At 47.8% G+C, this 15,055-nt stretch overlaps 1 protein-coding gene across 2 annotated transcripts in view; it reads left to right on the top strand.

Annotated features, from left to right (window-relative positions):
- The first annotated feature begins 363 nt into the window (after positions 1-363).
- RANBP9 (RAN binding protein 9) overlaps positions 364-15,055 on the top strand; it is an 83,072-nt gene continuing 68,380 nt past the window's right edge. The window contains exon 1 of one of the 2 annotated variants that reach the window (XM_040353747.1): positions 364-619. In XM_040353747.1, coding sequence (XP_040209681.1) covers positions 472-619 — 148 coding nt within the window. In that variant the 5' untranslated portion in view covers positions 364-471. The remainder of the gene's footprint in view (positions 620-15,055) is intronic. The other variant, XM_040353746.1, reaches the window with a different exon arrangement.

Here is a 15,055-nt window from a genome sequence, read left to right as displayed (position 1 = left end):
CCATGTACATGAGGCCTAATATTGGGGGGGAGAGATGACAGGTTTTCCAACATGTCTGATAGATATTTCCCCAACAAATGAAGGGTGGTTTGGGTTGGGGGGGCTTGTGGGTACCCCATGGTACCCAAACATCAAAAACCTTGGATTAAAGCACACAAATGATAGCTCTGTCATCCTTTATTAATAATCCAGCTCGGGACAGACGTTTCTAGTCAGGATAAAGGCAGAAATGTGACTTTTTGTAACATTTTATATATTTATGACATATTGAAGTCAGTCAGTGATAGTGAGCAGTGTTTGCCCCATAGCTGGGCCGGGGGGCCGTGTATGTGTGAGTGAATGTGTGTGTGTGTCACACAGAGTGGAGTGCTGTGCTGAGGTGGCTCCTCCCGCTTCCTGTGCTGTGTGTTATGTGTGCTCCGCTCGGCCCCCGTGTGCTGCTTGTGTCTCCTTGTTGTGTTGTTGTGTCTCATGTCGTCTCCTCCACTGCTTACCCCTCAACATGGGGGATCGCCGGGTCACTTCCTCCCCCGGGACCCGCCACCCCGAGCTTGGAGTCCCCGAGACAAGTGCAGCTACCTGGGCCTGTCCCACGGCAACCTGCGCGTCCACTACAAAGGTCAGCAACGACACCGGATGGGAACGGGTGGGGGGTGATGGGGATCTCGGGGTACGGGGGGCTGTGTGTAGATCGGTATACAGGGGGTTTGTGTTTAGGAGGATTACGTCTCCTTATAAACACATCGCCTGTCAGCTGTACACAACAATGGGCTGACCGAGGCTCCTCTCTACACACAGCAGACGTGTTGTTACATGATCGTGTCTCCGGGCCATCGGTTGGGGGATGGGGGATGTGATCAGGAGCTGACAGTCCAACTGTCCCTGATCACAGCACCCCCCACTCCTAGACCTGGGCCCGAATCTCATCATCATAACATCTGACTTCATCAGGACGACCATTGTTTTTATTTCATGTCATGGGCCCCCTGATCTCATCACATAGCGATGGGGGTGTTGTTTTTGTAGGAGATGACAGCCCACAACTGCTACCCTCGTCACATCACCCCCCACTTTTAGACCTGGGGCCTTGCTCTTGAGTATTTACATCACACTGATCACCAGATTATCTGATTTTAATTTTATAGCTCAATGTTTATTTTGTGATTATTTGTTGTTCGGGCATCCTGATCTCAGATAACAGTGGGGGGTGGATTGGGAGGGGAGGGGGGGGGGTGCTGTTTTTAGGAGGTGACAACCCTGATCACATCACCCCCAATCTAGATCTGGGGCCTCACTGAGGACTATTTACATCACACCGATCACCAGATTATCTGACCCAGGCTTCATTTTATAGCGCAATGTTTTATTATATGATTATTTGTTGTGGCTCAGGACATCCTGCTCTCAGCAGTGGGGGATGGGATGGGGGTGCTGTGTTTAGGAGGTGACAACCCAACTCCTGCCCTGATCACCCCCCCCTCCTCCTCTTAATCTAGATCTGGGGCCTTGCTCAGGAGTATTTACATCAAACAGATTACCTGACCCAGGCTTCATTTTATAGTGTTTTATGATATGATTATTTGTTGTGGCTCAGGACATTCTGATCTCAGAAGTGGGGGATGGGGGGTTAGGAGGTGACAACCTCCAGCATTGATCAGCTTGGTGACACCCCACTCCTGCACTGATCAGATCATTCCCATTACTGGGGGCCTTGGAGATGTTTACATCACACATCATCAAATTATGTAAATCGGGCTTTCATTTTACAGTTTTATTGTATGATCATCCTAATCTCTGATGGGGGGGGGGGCTGGTTTTGCGAGGTGACACCTCACTCCTGCACTGATCAGCCCACCCCCATTTCTGGGGCCTTGAAGAAGAATATTTAGATTCCTACCTAAACATTGTGATCATCAGCTGATCCCTTGCAGGCTTCATTTATACCGTTTTAGAATTGTATTTAATGCCATTTGATTATTATTTTTTTGTGGCCCTGCACATCCTGATCCCCCCCTCAGAATACAGGTCTGCCATTTCTAGACCTGGACTATGGGGTGAATATTTACTTTCCTACCCGACCCCTGTGATCATCCGCTTATGTTTCAGGCCTTGTCGCACAGTTCATTGTTTTATTTTTTTTATGTCCCTGGACACTCTGATCCCATCAGATAGCAGTGGGGGATGGGGGTGTTTCTAGGAGCGAACAGTCCAACTCATGCAGTACTAAAGTCACCCCTCATTTCTACACCTAGGTCTTGGGGTGAATATTATTTACATTCCTACATGATCATCAGGTGGTCTGTTTCAGGCTTCACTATACAGTTCAGTATTTTATTTATTAATAGTTTTTTTTAAACCTTATGGACATCCTGATCCTATCCTATAGCAGTGACAGATGGGGCTGTTTTTAGAAGCTGACAGACCAATTCCTTTATGCGTCAAATATGCAAATGAGCAAGATACGCTGATTCAGAAACGTACTTGCGCCCGTCGGATTTAGCTACGCCGTTTACGTAAGGCGTATGTCCGGCGTAAGTTTACCCCTCATAAAGCAGGGGTAAGTCATGTTAAGGTATGGATGTCAGAAACGTCAGAACAGCGTCGTATTTTACGTCGTTTGTGTAAGTTGTACGTGAATGGGGCTGGACGTATGTTACGTTCACGTCGACAAAGCATTGAGCCGACGTATCTTAGGGAGTATTTGCGACGTGACTCTGAGCATGCGTGCGCATGCGCGTTTCGATCGGCCATGCATTTACATGGGGTCACGCTTCATTAGAATACAACACGCCCACTGCCTTGCTACTTTGAATTACGCCGGCCCATTTACGCTACGCCACCGTAACTTAGGGCGCAAGTTCTTTCTGAATACGGTACTCGCCTCTCTAAGTTACGGCGGCGTAGCGTATATGAGATGCGCTACGCCCGCCGAAAGTAGGCCATTCTTTCTGAATCTGGCCCCCTGAGCCTATCATTTAGCAGTGGAGGATGGGGCTGTTTTTAGGAGCTGAGAGCGCAACTCCTGCAGCACTGAGCCCATTCTAGATTTGGACCTTGGGGTGTCTATTTACATTCCTACCTGATCATTGTGATCATCAGGAGAGCTGAGCTCACCCCCATTTCTAGACCTGGACCTTGGGGTGACTACCTTCCTACCTGATCATTGTGATCATCGGGAGAACTGAGCTCACCCCCATTTCTACACCTGGACCTTGGGGTGACTACCTTCCTACCTGATCATTGTGATCATCAGGAGAGCTGAGCTCACCCCCATTTCTAGACCTGGACCTTGGGGTGACTACCTTCCTACCTGATCATCAGGAGAGCTAAGCTCACCCCCATTTCTAGACTTGGTCCTTGGGGTGACTTTACATTCCTACCTGATCATTGTGATCATCAGGAGAGCTGAGCTCACCCCCATTTCTAGACCTGGGCCTTGAGTTGACCATTTACATTCCTACCTGATCATTGTGATCATCAGGAGAGCTAAGCTCACCCCTATTTCTAGACCTGGGCCTTGGGGTGACTACCTTCCTACCTGATCATTGTGATCATCAGGAGAGATAAGCTCACCCCCATTTCTAGACCTGGGCCTTGAGGTGACTACCTGATCATTGTGATCATCAGGAGAGCTGAGCTCACCCCCATTTCTAGACCTGGAACTTGGGGTGACTACCTTCCTACCTGATCATTGTGATCATCAGGAGAGCTGAGCTTACCCCCATTTCTAGACCTGGATCTTGGGGTGACTACCTTCCTACCTGATCATTGTGATCATCAGGAGAGCTGAGCTCACCCCCATTTTTAGACTGGGGTCTTGGGGTGACTTTACCTTCCTACCTAATCATTGTGATCATCAGCTGAGCCGAGTGTACCTCCATTTCTAGACTTGGGTCTTGGGGTGAATCTTGGCATTCATACCTAAACACTGTGATAGATCAGCTTATATGTTTCAGGCTTCCCAAGAACATTTATTGTTTTAATTTGATGTCATTTTACATTTTTTTTTTTGTGTGGCTCTGGACACCCTGATCTCATCAGACGGCAGGGGGGGATGGGGGACTATTTTAAGGAGCTGACAGCCCACAACTCCTGCCGTGATCATCTCCCCCCTATTTCTAAACCTGGGCCTTGGGGTGAATATTTACATTCCTACTTAACAGCCACTTTGATCATCAGCTCGTCTGTTTTCAGCCATTATCCGTGTGTGTGTGTGTGTGTGTGTGTGTGTGTGTGTGTGTGTGTGTGTGTGTTTTTTCATGTCATATTTCAGAAGCATTAAGCCATACAATAGGATTGCATCACGGAGAGAGTCATTTATGGAAGACAATTCCTCTGCTGATTTGTTTTTTGGGTTGTGTGGCTGGGTAGATAAATAGAAATTAGTGGACGGCGAAGGCCTCATTCATCCTGGCAGTTCTATACAGAGACAAATGACACAAAACATAATTGTTATTGTGCGGTCATAGGAGTACTGCAACTTTCCAGAGCCTGCACTGAAATTTCAGCTTGAACGGCTTGCTGACGTCATTTTTCTGTCACATGAACTTGCAGTGTGTTACTGCAGTTGTAACCGTGGTAGGAAAATGTTTTTGTTTTCGGGGGTTGGTGACCATCGTTGCGTCGAAATTGCAGCAAGAATCACCTTGATTATTGTGCTTGACAGTACATGGGTAACACGTTAACTTCATACATCTGAATGCGTTAAAAAAAAAAAAAAAAAAAATTTGCGTTAATAAATTCACATTCTTTTAGCATGGATTGTGAGCTGTATGCATTCATCTGTACTCGGGTTGTTCTATGAATGTATGGTGCTGGATAGTCCATCAGCATTCCCTTGAAATAATTGAAGCGTATATAGTGATGCCAGCACTGGATGTTGTGTTAGGGCAGTGAACCAGAATTCTGGGGTCATGGCCCCCATTTGGGGTCATGATGGGTCTTCTGGAGGGTAGATGATAATAGACCTCATGTATAAATAGGAAGAATAGTTCTTGTTGCCTTTATCGCATATATTATCCATTTCGCGTATTACGCTGGGAACGTAATTGGGAGAATTTGGTTGCTTTTTCATTGCTAAGGCGCTTCCATGCCTATGGTCCTCAGACGTATTACTGCAGGATAGTGAAATGTATTACAAATTATGGTAAAAATATTCAGCTCTTTCCAGTTCTGCATTTCTAAGAATGTATGTGCTGCTTCTCAATGCTGCAGTTTGCTTTTCAGTCTATGTAATGAGCCGTGGTTAGCAGCCTGCTACAAGGTGATTTAATGGCGTTCATTAAATAGCACATAAAAAACAGCTATTTCTATTTCGAAGGTTAGCAGTCTATAGGTTTCTTCTGAAATTACCCATATGTATGCTGGACGTTTTCAAGGGTCAGGTCTGTACCCAGTCCTGATGACTTTGCGGGATCAGTTGACAAACTGCTTTTTTTTTTTTTTTTTTTTTTTTTTTCTCGCCTTTCAGATTTGAGTCAATGCGTTAATATGCCGTCATCGGGCAACTTTTTATTTTCTCTCTGATCTAAAAGTAGAGGTGCAACGGATCAAAAAACTCACGGTTCAGATCGTTTCTCGGATCAGAGTTTCAGATCGGCAAAAAAAAGACAAATAAACATAAGTTTTGTCTTGTTGTTTATTAACACCGTCACGGTTTTATCCACTAACCTCTTTCTTTCATCATTAGAGCTCACCTAGGCCGCCGCCGCGTGGAGCAAGATGGCCGCCGCTCCAGGAGGTAGGCCGAAGCCCCGGTCTGTCCCAAGGAAGGTGTAGGCTGCGGATGTGCTGCAGAAGCGCTCTCAGGCACTCCAGAGGCTGATCCAGGAGGGGAGCGAACTCCAGGCAATCAGGAAGGCCAGGAAAGCTTGTTGCGGCTGCCACCGGGTGGACCAAGATGTCCGCCGCTCTGGGAGCTATGCCGAAGCCACAGCCTTTCCTATGGCCGATGCAGGACCGGGAGGCCGCACGTCCGTGGCCACAGGTGGCATTCTAGCAGACTGACAGGCTCCAAAGGCAGCAGAGGAGACCGGAAAATCCCGGATGAAGTGGATGGCAAGAATCTACCAGGATGCTGACGGGATGGTAGGAAAAGGAGTAACGGCAGCGGAGCTCGCACCACCTTCCTACTCTATTGCGCTCCAGACCACGCCCTGTCAATCCGCAGATCACGTGTGTGCCGAACTGAGGTTGTTGATCGGTACGGATCAATGGTGATCGTTGCACCACTATCTAAAAGTGTATGTGGGGTTTTAGTTCTAAGAATCCTTTGCCAAATCGCTAAAGAGCAGGTTGCCCAAACTAGTTCTACAAATTTAAGGTAAAAGAGAAGTATAGCCAAAGCTCATTTGGCTGTACGTCCCCTGTGGATCAGAGGGGGTGCAGTTCATTCTGGACTCCTGTAAACCATTTTCAGCTGACAGTGGGCTAAAGCCCACTGTTGGCTGACTCCACAGAGCCAGTCCAGGCTAAGGAAAGATCGGGACCATATGGTCGGGATCTGCTTAGACTGGCACCTGGCTCAGCCTCAATGAGCCGCTAAGAGCCTGAGCTGCCCCCCCAACCCCTCCACAGCCCACACGGGGGGTGCAGAGAGCCGGTAAAAGTCCCCAGGTCTCTGCTCACGGAGCACTAAGAACTGAGCGATCAGCAGTGTTTGATTGCTTGGTTGTCAGACCTGGAGCCGACTGGGGATGAATAGATCGGATCGATGCTGCAGCCACCTAAGTATGATTGATTTTAAAAAAAAATAGACGGTTCAAATCTTGGGCGCTTCAGCAGGAACCGTCAGATTCAAACGATTTATGGGCAGGCTAAATGTACCCAGGTTGATCGATCTATCAACTTGGGTACAACCAGCCTGCTGGATTTTACAGGCGATTATTGCAAGAAGCTGCTAGCAATAATCTCTGTCTTCTCCTGGCGGGGATGGCTACCCCCGCCTTCCTGTGGCAGAACACAATGGTTTTGCGGGAGGGATTTCCCTGTCAACACTGGGGTAGATTCAGAGAGCAATTGCGTCTGCGTAACCATAGTTACGCAGCGCAATTGCTTACTTGCGCCGGCGTATCAAATGCTCCTGATTCAGGAACCTCGATACGCCGACTGCAGCCTAAGATATGCCTGGCATAAGGCTCTTATGCCGTCATATCTTAGGCTGCATTCTTACGCAGGCCGCTAGGTGGCGTTCCCGTAGTGGTCAGCGTAGAGTATGCAAATTGCATACTAACGCCGATTTACAACCGTACGCGCGCCCTGCGTACGCAGTTTACGTCGTTTGCGTACGTCGGTTTTTGCGTAAGGCTGCCCATGCTATTAGCAGGGGCAGCCAATGCTAAGTATACCCGTCGTTACCGCGTCGCGAAATTTGAAAATTACGTAGTTTGCGTAAGTGAATCGTGAATGGCGCTGGACGCCATTCACGTTCACTTTGAAGCAAATGACGTCCTTGCGACGTCATTTACCGCAATGCACGTAGGGAAAGTTTCCCAACGGAGCATGCGCACTACGCTCGGCGCGGGAACGCGCCTAATTTAAATGATCCACGCCCCTTACGGGATCATTTAAATTACGCACGATTACGCCAGGCATTTTTCAGGAGCGCCCACGCAATTTACGGAGCTACTGCTCCGTGAATCGAGCGTAGCGCAGGTAATTTACGGAGGCGCAGCGGCAAAACGGTGCGCTGCGCCTCCGTAAAAAATGCGCAAATGTACCTGAATCTACCCCACTGTCTGGTGTGATGGGGGAATCGAGCAAATGTCTTTCGGGCAACCTGTGGTTGCAGGACAGAAATTTGCACCGTCTATGGGTGGCCCAGTCTTAAAACTGAAGGTAACCACCTTTCCTTTACAGCCAAGGAAGCGGCCATCTTAGCCTCCGTTTCATCTGCAGTTGCTATAGTGCTACACATCTCATCAGTTATGACACCAGCTATTTGGTGCCTTCACAGATCAGTTTACAAGCAACTGTGACAGTTCTCATTCACGGAATGCCTTGAATGTAACTGTTTTGGGCAACTGTTAAATCGGTGGGTTTTGTTCAATTTTTTTCCATCTAGCGGATTGAATGCCAGTTGGATGTAAATGGACAGGCAGTCTGTTTACATCCAACTGCCTATAGAGGAGAGCAGACACAGACCAGCCATCCGCCTGCTCGGTGGGGAGCAACAAACGGATCCCATGCCGAGCAAGCGGGCTCCTAGTAACGCCTGCCTCATATGGCCTTACATATGCAATGTACCATCATAAATTAGGGATAGACCGATTATCGGTGTGGCCGATATTCACTTTTTTAAAGAATCGGTAACACTCAAGAACTTGCCAATATTGGTCTCCCCTGCCGTGTCGGACAACTTTTGCGGTCCTACTACGTTATCGCCCCGGGTAGAAGAAGTCGGGACTCGGAAGCTTTTGCATTGCAGGCCCAGTGCGCGGTGGCATGGCACACAACGTCATTACGTATGTTGCGCCACACATCGGGCCTGCAAATTTTCTGAGTCCTGCCTTCTTCTACCCGGATAGGGCAAAGGATGCCACCTCCCTCGCCTCGGACAGCGCACGCCATGGAATGGCTGGACAAGAGGACAGATCAGCCGGCCCTGAAAAAATTATATCGGTCTACCCCCTATCAGAAATGCAGAGACTATGGCCTGGATTCACGTAGAAGCGCGTATATTTGTGCGGGCGTAACGTATCCTATTTACGTTACGCCTCCGCAACTTTGACAGGCAAGTGCCGTATTCTCAAACCAAAGTTGCGGCGTACCGTAAATAGGCCGGCGTAAGCCCGCCTAATTCAAATGTGGTAGATGTGGGCGTGTGTTATGTAAATTTAATGTGACCCCACGTAAATGGTGCTTTTTTAAGAACGGCGCATGCGCCGTCCGTGAAAGTATCCCAGTGCGCATGCTCCAAATTAACCCGCAAGAAGCCAATGCTTTCGACGTGAACGTAAATGACGCCCAGCCCTATTCGCGAACGACTTACGCAAACGACGTAAAATGTTCAAGATTCGACGCGGGAACGATGTCCATACTTAACATTGGTACGCCTCATATAGCAGGGGTAACTTTACGCCGGGAAAAGCCTAACATAAACGGCGTATCTGTACTGCGTCGGCCGGGCGTACGTTCGTGAATTGGCGTATCTAGCCGATTTACATATTTCTAGGCGTAAATCGGCGTACACGCCCCCTATCGGCCAGCGTAAATATGCAGTTAAGATACGACGGCGTAACAGACTTGCGCTGGTCGTATCTTAGTGAAAGACCCAATTAGTCTTAAAATGGACCTTCATCCTAAATGTCATATTGTACTTTCAGAGGTCACCAATTCTCAGACAAACAGCACCTGCTTTCAGACTGTCAGATGCAGGCAGTGTTTGGGTATTTTGACAGCTGTGGATGCTGGCTGTTGTAATACAATAGCTGACGCTGTAGATTTAGTCCATTTGCACAGTTTGGTGTGCTCGTGGGAATCTAAAAGGAAATCGCTCTCCGCCCCCCCCAATCAATACAGACAGTGGGGGAAACAGTCCCCGCTTGGAGAACACAGGAATTATTGCTTGGGGCTATAATAGCCAATAGCAAAAACTACGCCGCCTTAAGTCAGAGAGGCAAGTACTGTATTCACAAAGTACTTGCCTCCTAACTTACGGCGGCGTAGCGTAAATGCGGCCGGCGTAAGCGCGCCTAATTCAAATGAGGATGGGGGGCGTGTTTTATGTTAATTACTCGTGACCCCACGTGATTGGCGTTTTGTACATATCCCAGTGTGCATTGCTCCAAAGTACGCCGCAAGGACGTATTGGTTTCGACGTGAACGTAAATTACGTCCAGGCCCATTCACGGACGAATTACGCAAACAACGAAAAAATTTCAAATTTCGACGTGGGAACGATGGCCATACTTAACATTGACTACGCCTCCTAGGGGCAGCTTTATTTTCACGCGGCATATCTCTTACGGAAGCGGCGTATCTTTACTGCGACGGGCGCACGTACGTTTGTGAATCGGCGTATCTAGTCATTTACATATTCTACGCCAAACTCAACGGAAGCGCCACCTAGCGGCCAGCCTAAAAATGACACTTTAAGATACGACGGTGTAGGAGACTTGCGCCGCTCGTATCTTGGCCTAATTTAAGCGTATCTGGTTTCCAGAATGCGCTTAAATTTACGACGGCGCAGATTCAGAGTTACGACGGCGTATCTCGCTCTGAATCTGCCTATAAGGCTGGCCTGGAGGAATCTTCTGAAATTTTAACAGTGGGTGGGCCTGCCGTTTTGACAAAACTCGAATACTCAATCGACTTTTGTCGAAGAGGCTGGGCAGAAATGTATCAACCAAAAAGCTCCTGTGTCCAATCAGCTGCAGGCGCTGTTTGGGTACTCCTAAGAGACAGTGTTCATGGCTATCAGAAAGGGAGATTCGTCCATCTGCGCTGTTAGGCTGGGCACACACAGGCAGGGTTTTTTTTTTTTTAACCAGCGGGCTAAACAAAAAAATAACAGATCAACGCAAACAATGTTGTTTCAGGGATCTCTCCCGCTGAGACATTGTATTCTGATGTCTACCCTCCGCCAAAATACACTGATCAGCCATTGGCTGTATTTGCTAATTAAATGCTGGTTTTCCAGCATGACCATTCAGCAGAAACCCGCTCGTTGGATCTGCTTCTGTTGAACAGACTGCTGTACACATGTACCAAAAGATGGCTGGTGTTCTATCGAGAAATGCCATCCATTGAAAAATGCCTCCGATGGGTCTGTGCATGCGCAGTACGCAACGTCGCTCCAGCTGATATGTTGATCAGTTGGCGTGACGTCAACGTGGTGCATGCTCAGATCATCAGAGACTGTATCTGACGATCTGCTAAGCGAGATTCTGCCGCACTGTTGCGGGGTGGGTTTTGGCAGTATTGAACAGCGTATTTTCTGTCTGCTGCATAGTGGCTTGAGTGTGTGAAACAGTGGGGGTTGGCCGAGTTAAAACACACCCACAACCCGCCCCGCATAAGCGAGGCAGAATCTGACAATTACATTCTCCCTCAGCGATTGGCAGATCGTCAGATAGTCTGCGCATGCGCTGTTGACATCACGTCAGCTGATCAACATAGCTGGAGTGACACTGCGCATGCGCAGACCCATCGGAGGCATTATTCGACTGAAGGCATTTCTCGATAGAACACTGGCTCGTGTGTACCGGGCTTTAGCGTGGATAGAAGAATCGGCTTGGATTTCTTTCTTTCTGCGAGTACGACAAGCGCTAAATTTGTTCTCCATGGAAAAGAGACGCTTGAGAGGAGATTTAATAGCAATATACAAATATCTCAACATTGATCCCAGCGTAAGTATAAAAGTTTTCAGTCCAAGGAAGTGTAATGCCACGTACACATGGTCTGAATTTCCGACAACAAATGTTCGATGGGAGCTTTTTGTTGGAAATTCTGACCCTGTGTAGGCTCCATCAGACATTTGCTGTCGGAATTTCCGACAACAAAAATTTGAGAGCTTGTTCTCAAATTTTCCGACAACAAAATCTGTTCTAGTAAATTCCGATTGTTTGTGTGTGTGTGTGTACACATTTCCACAATTCTTCGTTTTTTTTTTTTTTTTTTTTTCCTAAAAGAAATAGATTTTTTTTTATACTCACCCCGAAATACCTGTTGCTATGCAGAAGTCCGTAATCTGTCTCTTCCGTAACCGCGGTCTGTCTTCTTCTGCATCCTCTTCTAGTGAATGGGGTGCGCGGCTTTCTGGGAACTGTGTGTAATCCCAGAGAGCAGCCGCCCATTCACAAGTCGGCGCGAAACTCGCGCATGCACAATAGGAAACGGGCAGTGAAGCCGTAAGGCTAAAGTCAGCAGCTACTAACAGTGTAGCTGCTGACTTTTAATAAGGACACTTGTCTGTCCTACTCGCCCGTGCTGATGGGCCCCCCCCCGATGCCAATCCCTTGATCGGTGCCAGTCCCTCGCCGTAAGTGTGAATAGCTGCTGACTTAAACAAAATTGCGGGTGGAATCCCGCTTTACGCTGACCATAGATGGGTCATGAAATTTAGGATATTTTTTTTTTTTTTGTGCCAGATTAGTCACTGGATTGCTTTTACAGGCGGTGGCAAGGGGAAGCCCCCTTCAACAAAAAAAGCATTTGCTTTTCAAAAACAGCTGCGCAAAGGCTATGGGACGTAAAAAATTGCAGCAACCACCACTTTATTCCCTAGGGCTTCTGCTAAAAAAAAAATATAATGTTTGGGCGTTCTAAGTTCAATTTGCTGCGGTTCCCTGTATCGCATCGCACTGCATGGCAGTCGTGTACGTTTTTTGATTGATGACACCCTGAAACAGATTGCAAAATGCAGTCCATTTGTCCACATTGTATGGGTGTGAACACCCATGTGACGCGATTCAGGTGCTGTACACAAAAAAGGGCCCTGCACCATTTTGATGCGAGCAATACATAATGTGTGGCTCAAATTGCACAGCACAGACATCGCAAGTGATGTGCACAGGAAATCGGTGCGATTCCTGTGCGAATCACAAGCTGTGTCCCGCGCCGCACAAGTGTGAACCGAGCCTTATGCTATGAACAGGACAATGGGTTTTCTATGTGCTCTTGCATTGAGCCTGCGTTCATCAGTGGGCATGGTATGAACAAGCCCTAAAGGTAACCTAAAATGCTGCAGCATCGCACTAGCTGGCAAGGGAACATCTAATTGGTCTAGCCAGCGAAGGAATGACTCATTAGGCCAGTGGTCTGATAGCTGTTCTCTCACTGGTGAGTTGTTTAGTTTCAGGATCACTCATGTGATATGGCCCTAAGGACAGCCCATAGATTAGTCCATTTATAAAAAATATTCTGTTCAACCAGAGGGTTGAATGAAAAAAAGCTAACTCTATTCCCCCATCCACACACGCTGAGGGGGAATCCTCCCCACTGAGCATTTCTATTTTGACAGTGGGGAGGCTTCCCTGCCGTCCAAATACACTGATCAGTGCTGCCAGCTATAGCCTACAGTGCTGATCAAGCAGGGAAAATCAGACATGGCGGTGATGCAGAAGTTCTGTACAACTTACCTGCCCACACACAGATAAAAATTAGATCCATGTATGGCTGGCTTAAATCTGATTTCCATGTTTCCAGTGACTTAAAATGGTTAGTGTGGACCAAACCGGTCCAAATTTAGTGTTGCACTGGCTCTATGCCAGGGGTCTCAAATGCTTCAGAAACTGTAGTTGGTCCCTTTTCTTCAGCTCATCCATAACCAGACATGTGAACATTGCAGATGTCTGTAGGACATTACTGTAAGATTTTATTATTTTGCTTGGTTTAGAGTGTGAATATTAGTGGGTGAATCTTGTGTCTTTATAAATAAGATAAATGTTATTGACAGAAGAAATATGGTGGCGCCATATTGTTTTTCAGTGGGTGAATACGTTGGGCAGTACTGCTGGAGAGCATGATAAAAAAAATACTTTAACTTGTATACACCAGTCCCCGCAGTCTGAAGACTTGGTTCCGTATACACCAGTCCCCGCAGTCTGAAGACTTGCTTACGTATACACCAGTCCCCGCAGTCTGAAGACTTGCTTACGTATACACCAGTCCCCGCAGTCTGAAGACTTGCTTACGTATACACCAGTCCCCGCAGTCTGAAGACTTGCTTACGTATACACCAGTCCCCGCAGTCTGAAGACTTGGTTACGTATACACCAGTCCCCGCAGTCTGAAGACTTGGTTATGTATACACCAGTCCCCGCAGTCTGAAGACTTGGTTATGTATACACCAATCCCCGCAGTCTGAAGACTTGGTTACGTATACCACCAGTCCCCGCAGTCTGAAGACTTGGTTCCGTATACACCAATCTCTGCAGTCTGACGACTTGGTTATGTATACACCAATCCCCGCAGTCTGAAGACTTGGTTACGTATACCACCAGTCCGCGCAGTCTGAAGACTTGGTTACGTATACACCAGTCCCCGCAGTCTGAAGACTTGGTTATGTATACACCAATCCCAGCAGTCTGAAGACTTGGTTACGTATACCACCAGTCCGCGCAGTCTGAAGACTTGGTTACGTATACACCAGTCCGAGCAGTCTGAAGACTTGGTTATGTATACACCAATCCGCGCAGTCTGAAGACTTGGTTACGTATACCACCAGTCCGCGCAGTCTGAAGACTTGGTTACGTATACACCAGTCCGAGCAGTCTGAAGACTTGGTTATGTATACACCAATCCGCGCAGTCTGAAGACTTGGTTATGTATACACCAATCCGCGCAGTCTGAAGACTTGGTTATGTATACACCAATCCGCGCAGTCTGAAGACTTGGTTATGTATACACCAATCCGCGCAGTCTGAAGACTTGGTTATGTATACACCAATCCGCGCAGTCTGAAGACTTGGTTATGTATACACCAATCCGCGCAGTCTGAAGACTTGGTTATGTATACACCAATCCGCGCAGTCTGAAGACTTGGTTATGTATACACCAATCCGCGCAGTCTGAAGACTTGGTTATGTATACACCAATCCCTGCAGTCTGAAGACTTGGTTATGTATACACCAATCCCTGCAGTCTGAAGACTTGGTTATGTATACACCAGTCCCCGCAGTCTGAAGACTTGGTTCCGTATACACCAGTCCCCGCAGTCTGAAGACTTGGTTCCGTATACACCAGTCCCCGCAGTCTGAAGACTTGGTTCCGTATACACCAGTCCCCGCAGTCTGAAGACTTGCTTACGTATACACCAGTCCCCGCAGTCTGAAGACTTGGTTCCGTATACACCAGTCCCCGCAGTCTGAAGACTTGGTCCCGTATACACCAGTCCCCGCAGTCTGAAGACTTGGTTCCGTATACACCAGTCGCCGCAGTCTGAAGACTTGGTTCCGTATACACCAGTCCCCGCAGTCTGAAGACTTGGTTCCGTATACACCAGTCCCCGCAGTCTGAAGACTTGGTTCCGTATACACCAATCCCCGCAGTCTGAAGACTTGGTTCCGTATACACCAGTCCCCGCAGTCTGAAGACTTGGTTCCGTATACACCAG

This window comes from Rana temporaria, chromosome 5 (genome assembly GCF_905171775.1).
Source record: "Rana temporaria chromosome 5, aRanTem1.1, whole genome shotgun sequence".
NCBI lineage: Eukaryota > Metazoa > Chordata > Amphibia > Anura > Ranidae > Rana > Rana temporaria.
This window is presented reverse-complemented; position numbering and strand designations above follow the sequence as displayed.